The sequence below is a fragment of the Eriocheir sinensis genome, chromosome 16, assembly GCF_024679095.1.
Source record: "Eriocheir sinensis breed Jianghai 21 chromosome 16, ASM2467909v1, whole genome shotgun sequence".
Lineage (NCBI taxonomy): Eukaryota > Metazoa > Arthropoda > Malacostraca > Decapoda > Varunidae > Eriocheir > Eriocheir sinensis.
Window position 1 is genome coordinate 9075906 of NC_066524.1, and position 19116 is coordinate 9095021.

At 46.6% G+C, this 19116-nt stretch overlaps 1 protein-coding gene across 3 annotated transcripts in view; it reads left to right on the forward strand.

The window, feature by feature from the left end:
• Positions 1-15128, forward strand: part of LOC126999239 (ecdysone-induced protein 78C-like) — a 174458-nt gene extending 159330 nt beyond the window's left edge. For all 3 annotated transcript variants that reach the window (XM_050861627.1, XM_050861628.1, XM_050861625.1), the window contains 7 exons: positions 444-585; positions 4369-4574; positions 6427-6574; positions 8198-8361; positions 9605-9784; positions 11634-11840; positions 12624-15128. In XM_050861627.1, the coding sequence (XP_050717584.1) occupies positions 444-585; positions 4369-4574; positions 6427-6574; positions 8198-8361; positions 9605-9784; positions 11634-11825 (1032 nt within the window). In that variant the 3' untranslated portion in view covers positions 11826-11840; positions 12624-15128. The remainder of the gene's footprint in view (positions 1-443; positions 586-4368; positions 4575-6426; positions 6575-8197; positions 8362-9604; positions 9785-11633; positions 11841-12623) is intronic.
• The last annotated feature ends 3988 nt before the right edge of the window (positions 15129-19116 follow it).

A 19116-nucleotide genomic window follows, 5' to 3' on the forward strand; every position in this document is an offset into this window, starting at 1 on the left:
TTTCCTTCTCTTGTTCTTCCGTTTATCTCCTCTTTTCTCTCCTTCCCTTCACTCCTCATCCTTCCCTCCTTCCTTCTCTCCATACCTACCCTTTCAGCCTCTCATCCATGGAGGTAATAAAGTAATAAGCTCTCATCCCTCTTCTCTCTATCCTCAGCATCCCTCAGCCTCTAACCCGTCCGCTGCGATTGGCACGGATTTAGCCTTTACTAGTAACCTGGAAACATATACTTCCAGGTCTTTCTCTGCCTCTGTTGTGGATAGTGGAGTGTTTCCCATGTGGTATTGGTGTGCTGGATATCCCCTCCCAAGGTGCAGGACTTAATATTTTACTTCATTGAATTTTAACAGCCACTTTTTGATCCATTTCTGTAGCTTGGTGATGTCTTCTTGTAGGAAATCCGCAGTCAAGGGGCTAATCTCCCCCTCCTCTTTCCTCGCAGGGTTTCTTCAGACGCAGCATCCAGAAGCAGATCGAGTACCGGTGTCTGCGTGACGGCAAGTGCCTGGTGATCCGCCTCAACAGGAACCGCTGCCAGTACTGCCGCTTCAAGAAGTGCCTCGCCGTGGGCATGTCCAGAGACTGTGAGTACTGGCCTGGGGGCTTGGGAGCTGAGAACTGGGGGCCGGGCGCTGACTGGGGGAAGGATTGGGGAGTGGATGCGTGGCTGACTGACTGACTGGAATGATTAACTGACTTACGGAATGAATGAAGGAAGGAAGGGAGCAATGGATGGGCGGGCTTTATAGGGGGCTGGGTGGCTGACTGACTGACTGGAATGATTGACTGACTGACCTAATGAATGAAGGAAGGAAGGAAGGGAGAAATGGATGGGTGGGCTAGGGGGCTGGGTGGCTAACAGACTGGCTGACTGACTGACTGAATGGTTTAGTAGATGCATGACTAAACGATTGACTGCCTGACTGACTGACTTAATAAATGAATGAGCGATTGATGGACTGACTGACTGACTGAGCAAATGATTGACTTACTGAATGACTGCTGAAATGACTGACTGAGCGATGAACTGTCTAACTGGATAACTAACTGACTGATTATATGGGAGTGGGTAGGTAGTTAGATGACTGGCAGACTGACTGACTGACTTACTAACTGTTTATATGAAAAGTATCACACACACACACACACACACACACACACACACACACACACACACACACACACACACACACACACACACCTATCTTTTTCACCACTCCCGGGACACTAAATAATCTGTCGAACACCTGTCCAAGTCTTCGTCCAGGTGGCCCGTGAGGCGCGGCGCTCCCTGGGGCATACTCGGCCACGCGCACTTATTTGTCTTTCCCTGGGTGGTGGTGGTGGGTCTTTTTTTTTAGAAACTTGGCACCTCATAAAACTTGGCACCTCATAAAACTTGGCACCTCATAAAAACTTGGCACCTCATAAAACTTGGCACCTCATAAAAACTTGGCACCTCATAAAACTTGGCATCCCATAAAAACTTGGCACCTCATCAAAACTTGGCACCTCATAAAAACTTGGCATCCCATAAAACTTGGCACCTCATAAAACTTGGCACCTCATAAAACTTGGCACCTCATAAAAACTTGGCACCTCATAAAACTTGGCACCTCATAAAACTTGGCACCTCATAAAAACTTGGCACCTCATAAAACTTGGCACCTCATAAAACTTGGCACCTCATAAAAACTTGGCACCTCATAAAAACTTGGCACCTCATAAAACTTGGCACCTCATAAAACTTGGCACCTCATAAAACTTGGCACCTCATAAAACTTGGCACCTCATAAAACTTGGCACCTCATAAAACTTGGCACCTCATAAAACTTGGCACCTCATAAAACTTGGCACCTCATAAAACTTGGCACCTCATAAAACTTGGCACCTCATAAAACTTGGCACCTCATAAAACTTGGCACCTCATAAAAACTTAGCACCTCATAAAACTTGGCACCTCATAAAACTTGGCACCTCATAAAACTTGGCACCTCATAAAACTTGGCACCTCATAAAACTTGGCACCTCATAAAACTTGGCACCTCATAAAACTTGGCACCTCATAAAAACTTAGCACCTCATAAAACTTGGCACCTCATGAAACTTGGCACCTCATAAAACTTGGCACCTCAAAAAAAAATGTCACTTCTATTATCGAACGTGTGTGGCTCTTGTTACGAAGGTTTTTCATGGCCAGGGCCACGTCGTATTAACAAACTTTTATTATCAAACTCATATTATAAAACGTTTGGGGCTGTTGTTAAGAACGTTTTTTTCAAGGCCAGAAAGGAACTACATCTGGTTGTCATGCGTGTTGTTCACCTTTCCGACGCAGAACCCTTGCGAAACTACCGCCAAGCTCAGGAAGCCACCCACGGACACCCCGACAACCTCTGCGAGAGACTTTTGAATTAGACGGACTACAGCGAACCAAATTGGCGGGTCCTTTCCTCCCCTCTGCTCCGCCGCACAGTCCCAACACCTGTCTCTTCCTCTCATATGTTACCTATAGACTCCTACGTTCTTATGTTCTTATATGAGAGGAAGGGATAGGTGTTGGGATTGTGTGGCAGAGTAGAGGGGAGGAAAGGACCCGCGGGAGACAACGCCAAAACGATCTCGCCAATCTGGTTTCACTGTAAGCCTTCGAAGGGTTTAAAATATGGACCTGAGAGGGAAAGCTAACTTGTTAAATCAGTGCGTCCTTCCAGTCCCAACACATCGTTCAGACACATGCGCCAGATATTTTTCACACGTGGTATTAGTACTTGCTAACAGTTATGTGGCTAGATAACACGATAGATGGATAGAAAATATATAACACAATAGCTGGAGAGAAAATAGATATCACAATAGATGGACACAAAACAGATAACACAATAGATGGACACAAAACAGATAACACAATAGATGGACACAAAACAGATAACACAATAGATGGATACAAAACAGATAACACAATAGATGGACACAAAACAGATAACACAATAGATGGACACAAAACAGATAACACAATAGATGGATACAAAACAGATAACACAATAGATGGACACAAAACAGATAACACAATAGATGGATACAAAACAGATAACACAATAGATGGATACAAAACAGATAACACGATAGATGGATAGAAAACAGATAGATGTATACAAATAGCTAAGAAAACTAGATAGCACAAGAGGCATAGAGGGAAAAAGACAAACGTTGGGTGTTAACGGAAGGGCAGGAGGCGACCATCATGAAACAGAGGACGACGCAATAGAGTAAGGACGTAATTTAACGGCCAGGTGTGTGCAGGGGGATATCCGTGTTTCCTCTTTTCATTTCTTTGTTTTTCGTATTGGTGAGTTCAGTTTGTGCGATAAGGAGAACGAGAGGACACGAGTATTTGTGTTTTGGAGAGTTAAAGAACAAGACATATGGGTGACTCCTCCACCTCCATCCTTCTCCATTTCCTCCTTCCTTTCCTTCTCTCCCTGCCTTCTCTCTCCCTCTCCCTCTCTTCCATTTGTCTATCTCCACCTCCTCTTTCCTCCCCTTACTCTCGCCCTCTCCTCTTTCCTCTCTTCCCACGTTCTCTTTTCTCTCTTTCATTTCACTTTTTTTTTTCCATCTCTCTCTCTCTCTCTCTCTCTCTCTCTCTCTCTCTCTCTCTCTCTCTCTCTCTCTCTCTCTCTCTCTCTCTCTCTTCCCCTTTCTCTCTCTCTCTTCCTGTCTACTTTTTTTTTCTCTCCCTTCCTCCCTCTCCTCATCTCCCTATCTTCCTCTTCCATGTATCTCTACTTTATCTCCCTTCTCTTCCTCTCTCCTCCCATCCACCTTCCTTCTCTCTCCCGTCTCCTACCCTTCCTCCTCCCTCTCCCTCTTCCCTTCCCTTCCCTCACCCCCTCACCCTGCAAAGCCAGCCTCTTCCTTTTCCTTTATTCATGGGATTCGATCACTTATTTAGAGCCTCTGTGCATGGGACCGAACCTACCCTGCCCAGAATCCGATCCTATTCGATATGGAGTTGGATTCTCTTTGTTATGGAATCTGATCGCCTCTAGTGTGGTGTTGGAACCTTATTTTTTTTTTTGTGTGTGTGTGTAAAGGTGATATTTATAATGATGATGATGATGATGATGATGTAAGTATAGGATGTTGAGGAGCCGAGTGATGAGTGTGTTGGCATTAGTAAACACACACACACACACACACACACACACACACACACACACACACACACACACACACACACACACACTCACTGTCTAACACCGCTACCCTCATAATATTGATGATGATGATGATGATGATGATAATAATAATAATAATAATAATAATAATAATACTCTCTCTCTCTCTCTCTCTCTCTCCTACAGCTGTGAGATACGGTCGGGTCCCCAAGAGGTCGCGGGAGAGGGAGGGGGAGGGTCGGGGTGAGGGCGGGGAAGGGGTGTCGCGGGAGGTGGAGAACAGGCAGCTGGCCATCTACGACATCATCCTGACCATCTCCCAGGCACACCACGCCAACTGCTCCTTCACCGAGGAGAAGACCCGCGCCCTCGTCAGGAAACCCATCCCCTTCGTGAGTACCTACAGCCACCCAGTACTTACGTCACTCACTAACCTAACCTAACATACCTACGAAGAGATACATAGATACTCTTACCGTCACTCACTAACCTAACCCAACATACCTACGAAGAGATACATAGATACTCTTACCGTCACTCACTAACCTAACCTAACATACCTACGAAGAGATACATAGATTCTCTTACCATCGCTCACTAACCTAACCTAACCTTCAAAGACAGTCACTCACTAAACCCATCCCCTTCGTGAGTACCTACACCCACCCAGTACTTACGTCACTCACTAACCTAACCTAACATACCCACAAAGAGATACATAGATACTTTTACTGTCACTCACTAAGTTAACCTAACCTCCAAAGAGATATATAAATACCTTGACCGTCACTCACTAAACCCATCCCCTTCGTGAGTACCTACACCCACCCAGTACTTACGTCACTCACTAACCTAACCTAACATACCTACAAAGAGATACATAGATACTTTTACCGTCACTCACTAACTTAACCTAACCTTCAAAGAGATACATAAATGCCGTGACCGTCACTCACTAAACCCATCCCCTTCGTGAGTACCTACACCCACCCAGTACTTACGCCACTCACTAAGCTAACCTAACCTTCAAAGAGATGCATAACTGCTTCGACACACTAAACCCATCCCCTTCGTGTACCTCCCTAGAGCCACTCACCGCTTACATAGAGTTACATAGATGCTTAACGTGACCCTTTCGTGAGTACTTCCTAGAGCAGGAGTTCCCCTGCATCTAGGGTATTTTTCAACCCCCATAACTCAAAAACTATGTGTTTGCGACGCATTTCATGTTTACCGCCGCATTCCCCGCAATCTCAATGGCCCCCTAGCCAATTTTGGTTGCGAGGGGTGAGTATGGGCAAACACTAGAAATAGAATAATACCGTTATTTATTTATCTCAATAATATACCGCCTACAAATTTATTCATACATTTATTTAATAGTACTGTTGAGAGGGTAATACAAAGAGCTACATAGATGCTTACCCTAGGCCCTAACCCCTTCCTCAGTGGGCTACATAACTACAGATACCCACCACTTACTTAGGGTTATATACATGCTTAACCTGACCCCTTCGCGAGTACCTATTGCCATCCTGCACTTACATAGATTTACATAGATTCCAGGACCGTCACTAACTATATAGCCAAACCTGACCTTACCCCTTCTTGAGGTCACACAGTTGATTTACATAGATTTACATAGATGTCCAGACCACTCTTGTTACCTGATTTACATAGATTTGCATTGATGTCCAGACCACTCAGACGATAGGGCTAAGATTTACATAGATTTACACGTGTCCAGACCACACACTTCATCACCAGATTTACATAGATTGGTACAGATATTCAAACCACACATATGCATAAACGCTATGTATGTATGTGTGTATGTATGTATGTATGTGTGTATGTATGTATGTATGTATGTAAGACTTGGTGGTGGACTGTCCCTAAACCTAACAGCAGCGACATCAAATATTGAGAGAGAGAGAAAGAGAGAGAGAGAGAGATGCATGTATGTATGTATGTACGTACGTATATATGTGTGTGTTATATATCCTCCTCTTCCTCCTCCTTGTTGTCTCCATTCCTTCACTCGCATCCTGCCTCAATTTCTTCTCTCCCTTCCTCCTCTCTCTCTCTCCCTCGCCTCCTCTCCCCTTCACCCCCACCTCCTCTTTTCTCTCCACTCCTTCCCTCCTTCCTTCTCTCCCTACCTTCTATTTCTCTCTCCCATTTCTCTACTCCCAAACCATCACCACCACCACCACCATCACCACCACCTCCTCACCCCCGCAGAACACGTCGGAGGTGAGCAGCGACCCCGAGGCGGCGTCGTCCACGGTGGAGGCGCTGGAGCAGCAGAAGATCAGCATGTGGCAGAGCTTCGCGGTCTTCATGACGCCCTCCATACAGCGGGTCGTGGAGTTCGCCAAGAGGGTGCCAGGTGAGGGGGGGAGAGGGAGTGCCAGGGGGAGAGAGAGAGAGAGAGAGAGAGAGAGAGAGAGAGAGAGAGAGAGAGAGAGAGAGAGAGAGAGAGAGAGAGTGCCAGTTAAGGAGGAGAGTGCCAGGTGAAAGGGGAGAGAAAGAGAGTGCAAGGAGAGGGGGGAGAGAGTGTCAGGTGAAGGGGAGAGAAAGGGAGAGGGGGGGAGAGAGATACTGGGGGGGAAGGAAGGAGAGAGAGAGAGAGAGAGAGAGAGAGAGAGAGAGAGAGAGAGAGAGAGAGAGAGAGAGAGAGAGAGAGAGAGAGAGAGAGAGAGAGAGAGAGAGAGAGAGGAATTACATAGAAAATCAGACCACAGACCCATGGTCCAGACTAGTGGTCTGTCCTAAACCAAGTGATTTTACATTAATCAGATGGCTCCAAACGTTGCTTTTTTCTACAGTTAATACTAAGTTCAAGGAAGTGACGGTCGAGAGTCAATCGTGTTACACTGGACCACTGACGGGTGCCATTGTTAGAGAGAGAGAGAGAGAGAGAGAGAGAGAGAGAGAGAGAGAGAGAGAGAGAGAGAGAGAGAGAGAGAGAGAGAGAGAGAGAGAGAGAGAGAGAGAGAGAGTGTGCCAGAGAGAGAGTGAGAGAGAGAGAGAGAGAGAGAGAGAGAGAGAGAGAGAGAGAGAGAGAGAGAGAGAGAGAGAGAGAGAGAGAGAGAGAGAGAGAGAGAGAGAGAGATGTTGATAGATAGAGAGGTGGATAGACAGATAGACAGAAAGATAAAGATTGATCAATATATAAAGATAGATAGATAGATACATAGACAGACATCCTCTTCCTTTTCCTCCCTCTTCTTTTTCCTCTTCAAACTTCCGCCGTTATCATTTTCCTCCTCCTCTCGTTTCTTCTCGTCCTTCTTCTTCCTCCTCTTCCTCTCTCTCCACCTCCTCCTTTTCTTCTTCTTCCTCCTCCTATTATTTTTGTTGCTATTTTTCTTTCAATCCATATTCCTCTTACTCCCTTGTTCTCCTTCCTCCTCTTCCACCTCACACACTCCTACTTCCATCCCTTCCTCCTCCTCCTCCCCCTCTTCTACCTCTTCCACCTCACACACTCCTACTTCCATCCCTTCCTCCTCCTCCTCCCCCTCTTCTACCTCTTCCACCTCACACACTCCTACTTCCATCCCTTCCTCCTCCTCCTCCTCCTCTTCTACCTCTTCCACCTTACACACTTGTCTTCCTCCTCCACTTCATACACTCCTCCTCCTCCTCCTCACATACTCCTCCCTTTCCTCCTCTTCCACCTCTTTCATTTCATACATTTCTAATCATACAGTTCTTCCTTTCCACCTTCCTCCTCCTCGTTCTCCTCCTCCTCCTATTTCATTCTCCCTCCTCTTCCTCCTCTTCTCACCTTATATACTTCTAATCATTAAATTCTTCCTTCCTCCTTTTCTCCTCCTCCTTCTCCTTTGCCGTTGCTGTCCTTCATCTTCCTCCTTTGATTAGATAGTTAGTGTAGCTTGCCACAAACAGTCTCGTAAGGACAATCAAGTCTGCTGTTGTTTGTTCTTCCTTTGTGTTCCTCCTCCTTCTCCGCCCCTGCCTGCTCCTCACACCCTCTCCTCCGCAGGGTTCTCGGAGCTGTCCCAGGACGACCAGCTGATCCTCATCAAGGTGGGCTTCCTGGAGGTGTGGCTGACGCACGTGAGCCGCATGGTCAGCGCCCTCGACAACACCCTCACCTTCAGCGACGGCTCCTACGTCACCAGGAGCCAGATGGAGATGATGTTTGACGTGAGTACCGGGGGGAGGAGGAGGAGGAGGAGGAGGAGGAGAAAGAAGAGGAATTGAAGGAAAAGAATAACAAGGACAGGAGATGAAAGAGAGAATAAAGCAACAAGAAGGAGAAATGGATGAGGTACAAGAAGAGGAGGAGGAGGAAGAGGAATTGAAGGAAAAGAATTACAAGGACAGGAGATGAAAGAGAGAATAAAGCAACAAGAAGGAGAAATGGATGAGGTACAAGAAGAGGAGGAGGAGGAGGAAAGGGAGGGAAGAAAATTGTGTGATTAGAGGTGTATGCCATGAAAAAGGAGAAGGAAGAGGAGGAGATAGTGGAAGGAGGAGGGGGACTGGAGAAGGAGGAGGAGGAGGAGAAGGAAAGGGAGGGAAGAAAACTGTGTGATTAGAGTTTATGATGTGAAAAAGGAGAAGGAAGAGGAGGAAGGGAGAGTGGAAGAGGAGGGATGGAGAGGGAGAAGAAAGGCGATATTATAAGTAGTAGATATAGATGATGTATAATGTAAGTAGTAGTAGTAGTAGTAGTAGTAGTAGTAGTAGTAGTAGTAGTAGTAGTAGTAGTAGTATCTTTGGTCTTTTCTCTCTGTTATCTCCTATCTCTGTTCTTATCCGTAATTCCAGTTCCTCCTCTTTCTTCTCCTCCTCCTCCTTTCTTTCCCTCACTGTTCTATGTATTACTTTCTTCCGTTTGCTCTTTTCTTTCTCCAATCGCTAATCCTTGTTCTTCTTATCCATTCACTTCTCCTCCTCCTCCTCCTCCTCTTCCTCTTCTTGTACCTCATCCGTTTCTCCTTTTCTTGTTTTATTCTCTCTTTCATCTCCTGTTCTTGCTCTTCTTATCTCCAAACACTCCTCCTCTTCTTCCTCCACCTTGAGAGCATTGGAGGACGAGAGGAAGGGAAGGAGAAAAGAAGGACAGGAGAAAGAAAGGGAAAGTCTCATTGTCAATATATATGTCATGTTTTTGCTTAGGTTTAAATTTAAGCGGAAATATATAGCAGTTTGACCCTCCCTTTGTATACCACCACCACCACCACCACCACCCTCATCATCATCCACCACCAAAACCACCACTATCATCACTACCTCAACCACCACCCTCACTATCATTTCTCACCACCACCACAACCTCACCACCACCACCACCATCACCAACCATCACTCCCCTCTTCCCCATCACCACCATAATCCCCCCTTTCCCCCCACCATCACCCCTCACCATCTCCTCCCTCCACAGCAAGACTTTGTGGCCACCGTCTTCAACTTTGCGCTGACCTTCAACAACCTCAACCTGAACGACACCGAGCTCGCCCTGTTCACCGCCGTGGTCCTGCTCACCGCCGACCGCCCGGGCATCACCGACACCAGCGCCATCGAGCAGCAGCAGGACAAGATCATCGAGGCGCTCAGAGTACAGGTGAGGAAGCAGACAGGTAGCAGGAGAAGGAGGAGGAGGAGGAGGTAGAGAAATGGGAGTGGGGAAAGAAAAGAAGAAAGGAAGGTGAAGAAACATTGAAAAGGAAGAGGAGGAAAGAAGAAAAAAGAAGACAGGGGGTGAAGAAGTGAGGAGGAGGAGAAGGAGGAGATGGGAGTGGTGAAATAAAAGAAGAAAGGAAGGAAGGAAGGTGAAGAAACAGTAAGGAGAAAAGGAAGAGGAGGAGGAGGAGGAGGAGGAGGTAGGGTGATGGGAGTGGGGAAAGAAAGAAAGAAAGAAAGGAAGGAAGAAAAAAAACAGTTAGGAAAGAAGGGAGGGTTGGAGAAGAGGAAGAGGAGGAAAGGAAGGATTGATATGATATGGAAAGATCGAGAAGGAAAGAGGAACGTGTTGGTAGTGGTCGTGGTGGAGGAGAAGGAAGAGAGGAGAAGTAGGAGGAGGAGGAGGAGGAAAAGTTGTGAAAGGATAAGAAGAAGAACAGGATATGAAAGAGAGAAAAGAGCAACAAAACAGAAAGATAAATGAGGAGGAGGAGGAGAAGGAAGAGAGAAGCAGGAGGAGGAGGAGGAGGAGAAGAAGTTTGTGAAAGGATATGAAGAAGTACAGGATATGAAAGAGAGAAAAGAGCAACAAAACAGAAAGATAAATGAGGAGGAGGAGAAGGAAAAGAGAAGGAGGAGGAGGAAAAGGAAGAGAGAAGTAGGAGGAGGAGGAGGAGGAGGAGGAGAAGTTTGTGAAAGGATATAAAGAAGTACAGGATAAACAAGATGAGAGGCAGGAGAAGGATGAGGAAGAAGAGGAGGAAGAGGAGGAGGAGTTGTGAAAGGATGAGAAGAAGTACGAGACATGAAAGACAGAAAGAGCAACAGAATCGAGAGGTGCAAGAAGAGGGGAAGGAGAAAGAGGAAGAGGACGAGGAGGAGGAAGAGGACGAGGAGGAGAAAGACGAAGAGGAGGAGGAGTTGTGAAAGGATGAGAAGTACGAGACATGAAAGACAGAAAGAGCAACAGAATCGAGAGGTGCAAGAAGAGGGGAAGGAGAAAGAGGAAGAGGACGAGGAGGAGGAAGGATAAGAAGAAGTACGAGACATGAAAGACAGAAATAGCAACAAAATCGAGAGGTGCAAGAAGAGAGGAAGGAGAAGGAGGAAGAGGACAAGGAGGAGGAAGAGGACGAGAAGGAGAAAGACGAAGAGGAGTTGTGAAAGGATAAGAAGAAGTACGAGACATGAAAGACAGAAATAGCAACAAAATCGAGAGGTGCAAGAAGAGAGGAAGGAGGAAGAGGACGAGGAGGAGGAAGAGGACAAGGAGGAGAAAGACGAAGAGGAGGAGGAGTTGTGAAAGGATGAGAAGAAGTAAAAGACATGAAAGACAGAAAGAGCAACAGAATCGAGAGGTGCAAGAAGAGAGGAAGGAGAAGGAGGAAGAGGACGAGGAGGAGGAAGAGGACGAGAAGGAGAAAGACGAAGAGGAGGAGGAGTTGTGAAAGGATAAGAAGAAGTACGAGACATGAAAGACAGAAAGAGCAACAAAATCGAGAGGTGCAAGAAGAGAGGAAGGAGAAGGAGGAAGAGGACGAGGAGGAGGAAGACGAAGAGGAGGAGGAGTTGTGAAAGGATAAGAAGAAGTACAAGACATGAAAGACAGAAAGAGCAACAAAATCGAGAGGTGCAAGAAGAGAGGAAGGAGAAGGAGGAAGAGGACGAGGAGGAGGAAGAGGAGGAGGAGTTGTGAAAGGATAAGAACAAGTGCGAGATATGAAAGCTGGAAAGAGCAACAACACACACACACACACACACACACTCACACCCATCTTCTCATCCCCCAGGTCGGCAGGAACCACGCCAGCGAGACTCACCTCTTCCCCAACGTGGTGATGCGTATGCCAGAGCTCCGGCAGATCGGCGCCCGCCACCACGAGCACCTCAACTGGTTCCGCTCCAACTGGTCGAGGCTCAAACTCCCGCCGCTCTTTGCCGAGATCTTTGACATTCCCAAGTGCGAGGAGGACCTTTTATGAGGGGCTGGAGTATAGGTGGGTGGTGCTGGGGGTGTCTTGTGCTGTGCTGTGGGTGGGTTGGGTTGGGTGTGTTAATTGTGTTGTGTGTGTGTGTGTGTGTGTGTGTTGTGGTGAGTGACAGGGTTTATGATGATGCCGTGCTGCGTTATGAAGGGAAAGTTTTTAATACGGCCATATTTTGTTGAACTGACCTCAAGGGAATGGCCAAGGAAGGGAGGGCTTGTGAACTGACCAAGGAAGGGAGGGCTTGTGACCTGACCTCAAGGGAATGGAGAGCTTGTAATATGGGCATACTTTCTTGAACTAATCTTAAGGGAATGCCATAGGAAGGGAGGACTTGTGATATGGGCATGAACTGATCTCAAGGGAATGGCTGAGGAAGGGAGAGCTTGTGATATGGGCATGAACTGGCCCAAAGGGAATGTCCAGGGAAGGGAGAGCTTGTGATATGGGCATTAACTGACCTCAAGGGAATGGCTGAGGAAGGGAGAGCTTGTGATATGGGCATTAACTGACCTCAAGGGAATGGCTGAGAAAGGGAGAGCTTGTGATATGGGCATGAACTGACCTCAAGGGAATGGCTGAGGAAGGGAGAACTTGTGATATGGGCATTAACTGACCTCAAGGGAATGGCTGAGGAAGGGAGAGCTTGTGATATGGGCATTAACTGACCTCAAGGGAATGGCTGAGGAAGGGAGAGCTTGTGGTATTGGTAAAACATTCATTAATAAACCAACATTATATTTTCACTTCACTATCATCATCACCATATTCTCACCTCACTATTCTCTCTTTCAGGATATTATTATGTGAAGATAGTGTCTGGATGCCTCACTGCCTCACCACCACCGCCACCACCACCAGAGGATGGATAGATGGGTAGATATAAGCCTCATCCACCTGTCCACACACCACCACCACCATCGCCACACACCACCACCATGCAAGAAGAGGAAGAGAAGGAGAAGGAAGAGGATGTGAAGTGTACTGTACAACTGCAAGGAGGAGGAGGAGGAGGAAGAAAAGCAAGATTAAGAGGTGGAAGAGAAGAGGAGGAGGAAGAGCAAGATTAAGAGGTGGAAGAGGATAGGAGGAGGAGGAGGAGGAGGAAGACACTCAGCTTATTCCTCTTTACATTCCTTATTCCTTCACTTACTCAGTCTGCAAAGAGAAGACAAAGAAGGAAGAGGAAGAGGAGGAGGAGGAAGATAACTACCCACCTCCTAAAACTCACTCCCTCACTCAACCTCATAACCTCACTTCAACCACAATTAAGGAAAAAAGAATATTAAACCTCTCCTCACACTCCCTCATGAACTCCAAAGGAACAACAGCGGCCTAGGGTGGTGGTGAGAATGTGCCCGTGTGCGTGTGTGCGTGTGTGTGCATCGGCCCTCGTCTAGAGTCTACAGTGGTGTGCGCGTGCTGTGCCCTCCCGATGATGACGATGATGGGGAAGGGAGGGGGTCATCTCCTGCCTTATATACATACACTACTGCCCCCCTTGACCCCCCCCCGCCCCGCCCCCGCCCCCCTGACCACCTCCAAGGCACTCCTAAGCCCCTTGCAGAAGACCCTGCTGAAGGAGGAGGAGAGAAACGTATGGAAAAGGAGAAATGACTGTTTGGCAATGACCCTAGAGGAGGAGAAGGAAGAGGAGGAGGAGGAGGGTCACACTCCCTCTAAGAATGTGATTGTGATGGAATTGTTCTCTGACACCGAAGAAGAAGAAGAAGAAGAAGAAGAAGAAGAAGAGGAGGAGGAAGAGTACCATTCACCACCACCACCATTACCACCACCATACCACATCCTTCCCATGGTACCAGAAGAAGAAGAAGAACAAGAAGAACAAGAGGAAGAGGAGGCGAGGGCTCAACAAAATCATGGAAGAGCCAATATATCTACAGACAAGAGTACAAAATAACAAGAACAGACGAAAAAGAAGAGGAGGAGGAGGAGGAGGATAGGAAGAGAACAAGAGTACAAAACAAGAGAAGAAGAGGAAGAATGAGGAAGAACAAAGAAAAGAAGAAAGAGAATAAAGGAAGGAGATAACAACAGCAGGATAACAATAACTGAAGAGGCCTAAGCTTCTCCCAACAGAGTGTACCATCTCGAAACGAACCAATGATGCCGAGAGCTCTGGTGACATCTCAAGCCTCCTGTCACACACTCTCCGTAGCTGTGGTGGTGCGTGTGGGATGCGTGGTGGGCGGTGCGTGGTAGGGTGACACTGTGCCTAAGGGGTCAGAGCCTATAAAACGCCTCGGTAGTGCCTGAGTGATAAGGTAAATAAGAGATTGGGGTTGATGTGTGTGTGTGTTGTGTTTTGTGTGTGTGTGTGTGTGAAGGCGTTTAGATGGATAGAGATGGAGATTATGGAGGAAGAGTATAGTGATAGACAGATAGAGAGAAGGAGAATGAAAGAATGAAGTGAAAGGAAGGAAGGAAGGAAGGAGAGGAGAAAAAGATGGACAGAGAGACAGAGAGAGACCAAGAAGGAAAGGAAGAGAGGAAGAAAGAGATTGAAAGAAAAGAAGAAACAATAGACAGACAGAGCAAGAGAGGGATCAGGAAAGAAAGAATGACAGAAAAGAAAAAACACACAAAGAAAGAAAGTAGGAAAGAATGAAAGGGTAGGAGAATGAAAGCAGTGAGAAAAAGAAAGAAGAAAAATGTACAAAGAGAGACAAGAAAAGAATCGAAGGAAGAAAATGAGAGAAAGAAAGAAGAGGTAGACGGACAAACCAATTTATCAAACGCCAGAAAACTCAAATCTATTCCGAAACTTATGCATGAAGAAAATGATGTGCGTGTTTGTTACCCTGAATGCAACCCAACCCGACCCAACCCAACCCCAACCATTACCACCTCCCTCCCATCCTCCCTTGACTCTTAAAACCATGAAAAAAAAATTATTAAGCCTCATTAAAACACACTTAACACTCCTCCCTAACCCCCTACCCACTCCACCACCACCTCGAGTCTGCCCCAGTCCCCACAAAGCACAAAGTATGCAAACCCAAAGCTGGAAGGTATGCATGAAGCCCCTCCAAGCCTGTTCTGTCCCTTCCCCCGTATGTGTGTTGGTAGGGTGACAAAAGAAGGATATGTATAAGGCTTGTTGAGGGCAGTGTCAGGGTAGATGAAGTGCATGAAGGGAAGGAAGGATAAAAAGGAAGAATGTGTGAAACTTGTGATATGTGAATTAGCAAAGGAAAAAAGAAAAGAAGAAAAAAAAGAAAGCAAATAAGGAAGGAACGGTGTGTGAAACTTACGTGATCTAGCAAAGGAAGGAAGGAATTAAGAAAGTGTGTGTGTGAAACTAGTTGTGATATGTGAACTAGCAAAAAATGGAAGGAAGGAAGACAGAAAGACAGACACAGACAGAAAGAAAAGGAAGCATGTGTGAAACTATAAGTAAACCCGCAAAGAAAGAATGAACAACAGATAAAAAGAAACGAAAAATAAACAAAAGGAAAATACCAAGCTAGTTCATTGTGTGTCGCGGCTCAGTGTCTTACGCAGGGGGGCACGGGGGCGTCTCAAGGTCACACGTAGCCAGGAGTTTCCCGCCACACAAGCGTTGCCGTAGAAGAGTCGTCTGTCGCGTAGGAGCACAACACTTAGGCACCACACTATTACGCTTTGGACTGTACGCGCCACTCAGCAGCCGCTCTTAATTCAGCCCAAGTTCTTAAACGTATTGGCGCCTCAGTTTTCCTGTTTGAAAAGCCTCTCGTGGACGTTGCTGGGATTTTCAAGAACTGTTTTGTGATCCTAGTGATAGTTTTACATGACTTCCGCACCATGGACGGGAAGGTCGCCCAAGAAAGCCTGGTTAGTCTTCTCTGTGGCCTTGGGAATGGTGGTAACGGGGCCGGCAGTGCGTTTAAGAATACGGGCCTTAGTGTCACCCAAGAAGTCCTTAGAGGAGGTGAGGTGACTGACCGACCCTCCCGTAGCGTAAGGCTGTATACAGGAATACGTAAGATTGTACACATACGTTCATACATACATACGTCACCCACCCAGGAAGTCTGTAGATGCTCCAATATTTTGTAAGACTGTCAACATACACACACATAAATACATACATACATACGTCACCCACCCAGGAAGTCTGTAGATGCTCTGGTATTTTGTAAGACTGTCAACACACACACACATAAATACATACGTCACCCACCCAGGAAGTCTGTAGATGCTCCAGTATTTTGTAAGATTGTCAACACACACACAAGCACACACACACACACACACACACACATCGTAGTCCCCCAGAGCCACGTAGCATTACGCTTTAGGGTGACATTAGCGTGTGCAAGCCAGCAGTACAGTACAAGCAGCAGCAGCAGTGTAGCCAAACCACGGCATCACCTTCACCCACCCCAATGTGTCCCAAGTCCACTGATATTCTTGTGCCGCCAGAAGGACATTGCTAAGTCGCTATATCCACCGGGTCCTCACTGTGTCCCCGGCCCATGCCCCAGGTCACACAGGACTTCCCAAGTGGCCACGCTGGTTGTCATTGGCTCCCGGACGCTGGCAAGGTCGTTTGTGCGATCTGATTGGCTGAAGCAGTGCCGGAAGCTTTGTGATTGGTGGGCATACAGTGACAGTGTTTGGTGAGCCTTGTAACCAGTGACTAGTGTGGATGTGTGACATGTGTGACTGGTGACAGACCCAGCACCGAGATAACTGACAAACTGGTACCCCTTGTAACTGGTGACTAATGTGAGTGACTGGTGACTGGCCCAGCACAAAGATAACCGATGAACTGGTGACTGGAGTGTGACTGGGCAAGTATCACACAGGGACATCGCTGCCTATGTATAACTAGTGAGCTGGTGCCCCTGTGACCGGCCAGGCACCAAGATGCAGGGGTGCCGGCAGCTGCCACAAGGTGACTGGCAGACTGAAGTGATTGTACAGTGAGTGTTTTAATGCTACAACAACAACAACAACAACAACAACAATAACCTCTACCCCCCATGAAGTGTACCTTGGTCACTGTACTTCCACGACGAGCTCTTTCAAGCAACTTTGTATGTATACCAGTGAACACACACACACACACACACACACACACACACACACACACGTTGGAGATTTCAATATGTATACTAGCTAAACCACCAACACACACACACACACACACACACACACACACACACACACACACACACACACACACTATATGGAGGTATTTATGCCAACGAGAGTTTAAAGAATCAGGGGAGGCAGGCGAGGGAGGAGGAGGAGAAGAATACAAAGAGGAGTGGCCCGGCGTGGTCCCTCCCCTGCCCCACGACGCTCAAAGTTTTGTCAACATTCTCAGAGGACGCCTGACAGGGATGATGTGCTTATGTTGTCATTGGTGGCTTGTGGTGAGAGGTGCTGGCGGGCTGACTGACTCAATGATTGGCTGACTGGCCAGCCAGTTGGCTCACCTGCTCATTGGCTGGCCAGCCAACTGTCTGATTGGCTGACTGGCTGGCCAGTGGCCAGCTACCTGACTGACTGTCTGGCCAGTGACCTGCAGGCTGAGGCAAGCCAGTGGCCACCTCTCACCAGAGCCCACAGTCTTCCCTTAAAGAAATATAAAGTATATAAAAATAACCACAGAAAAGTTAAACCATCGTCTTCAGTACAAGCGGAGTTAATATTTGATGCATTCACGGCCCTTGACGAGTCCTGATTCCTTTACGGTTAGTAGGCCTTGTGTTGCCCCGACAGGGGCGCCGCACTGCGCCGCGCATCCTGTGTCCCGCCTTGTGTTGCTCTTTCTTTACGATATTGTGTGGAAACTGTGCACTTACCTGTGGATGTAAAAACTTGTAAAAACGTATTGATAATGCTATTTTATACTGTACAGAGCCAATAATTGTCTGTATATTAATTGTGAGTTGACGTGTGAGGACTTACGCAACTGACTGTTCCTCACACACACACACACACACACACACACACATATACAGACTTTTTGTGCTGAGCATCAGCCGTTAGGAGTAAAAGCTGTACCATTCCGGAGGGAAGTGTCGCACTCTGGCAGTCAATGTGAAAAAGTGCTCCAAAGGCCATCAGGACAAACAGTTTTGTTCACCAGAGTGCGACACGTCCTTGCCGGGGAACTTACTGAAGAAATGCCACCGAGGAGGGAAGGGAAGGATGCCGGATTGGTTGGGTTGTGTTGCGTTGTGTTGTGTTGGCGACGCCACTGCCACTGACAACAACGACAGCAGCAGCGTAGACACGTGCAATGATTATAATAATTTATTGATGATGATGATGATAGTGATTTGAATGACGGTTATGTTGATTTCGATGAGACATTATTATTATTATTATTATTATTATTATTATTATTATTACTTCCATTCATTTCAGCTATACAACAAATATCATAATAATAATGATGATAATAACAATAATAATCACTGGAATGACAATAGTCAAGATTCCACATGCAGCACTACATTATTATTATCATTACTATTATTACTTGTTGCATTTTTATAATGACAATACTTGATATAAAGATAACAATAGAAAATACTGATAATAATGAGGTGATGTAATGAGTGACGGCATCATTGTTATTACTTCTTTCTTTCTTTACAATGACGATGCAATGTAAAAATAATAGATAATAATAATATTGATGTGATACAATGAGTGATGATTAGGGTTGAGTTGACGGAGGCTCGGGGCGAAGAGCGATCGAGTCCTCCTGTGTGTGATGCAATGTGTTGATGCTCGGCGGGCTGGGCATTACGGGCGTCTCGAGGATCGGAGCAACAACCTAGAGGCATTATTTAAAGTAATTATTCACGTACTATATGTATAACGGTGACTAGGCGAGGCGAGGCGGAACGGGGACGCTGCAATTCTGTATAACGTAACGTGCGTAGCTCAAGCCGAGAGATTATACCTACGTAGCGTATGTAACGGATAGTCGTTATGTTGTTACCACGATGTACATATTTCACCCACAACCCCCCCTACAACCACCCCATTAGTGCGCTCCCCCATTACCCACACATCCCTGAAATAAAATAAAAAATGGAAAGATGGTTTAAAAAAATATACCACATCACAGTTTCCGTTCCTTTTTATCCCTAATTCCGAACCCTTCCCCGCCCCCAAAAAACTGCATCTGTTTACCTTCGTTTTCTTTTACGATGATAAGAGATACGATTTGTTACAAGGTCGAGCCAGCGGACGTTGACCCCTGTAGCAGCTGGCAACTTGTACACTGTGGGGTCAGGTCAGGTCAGGTCAGGTAGGG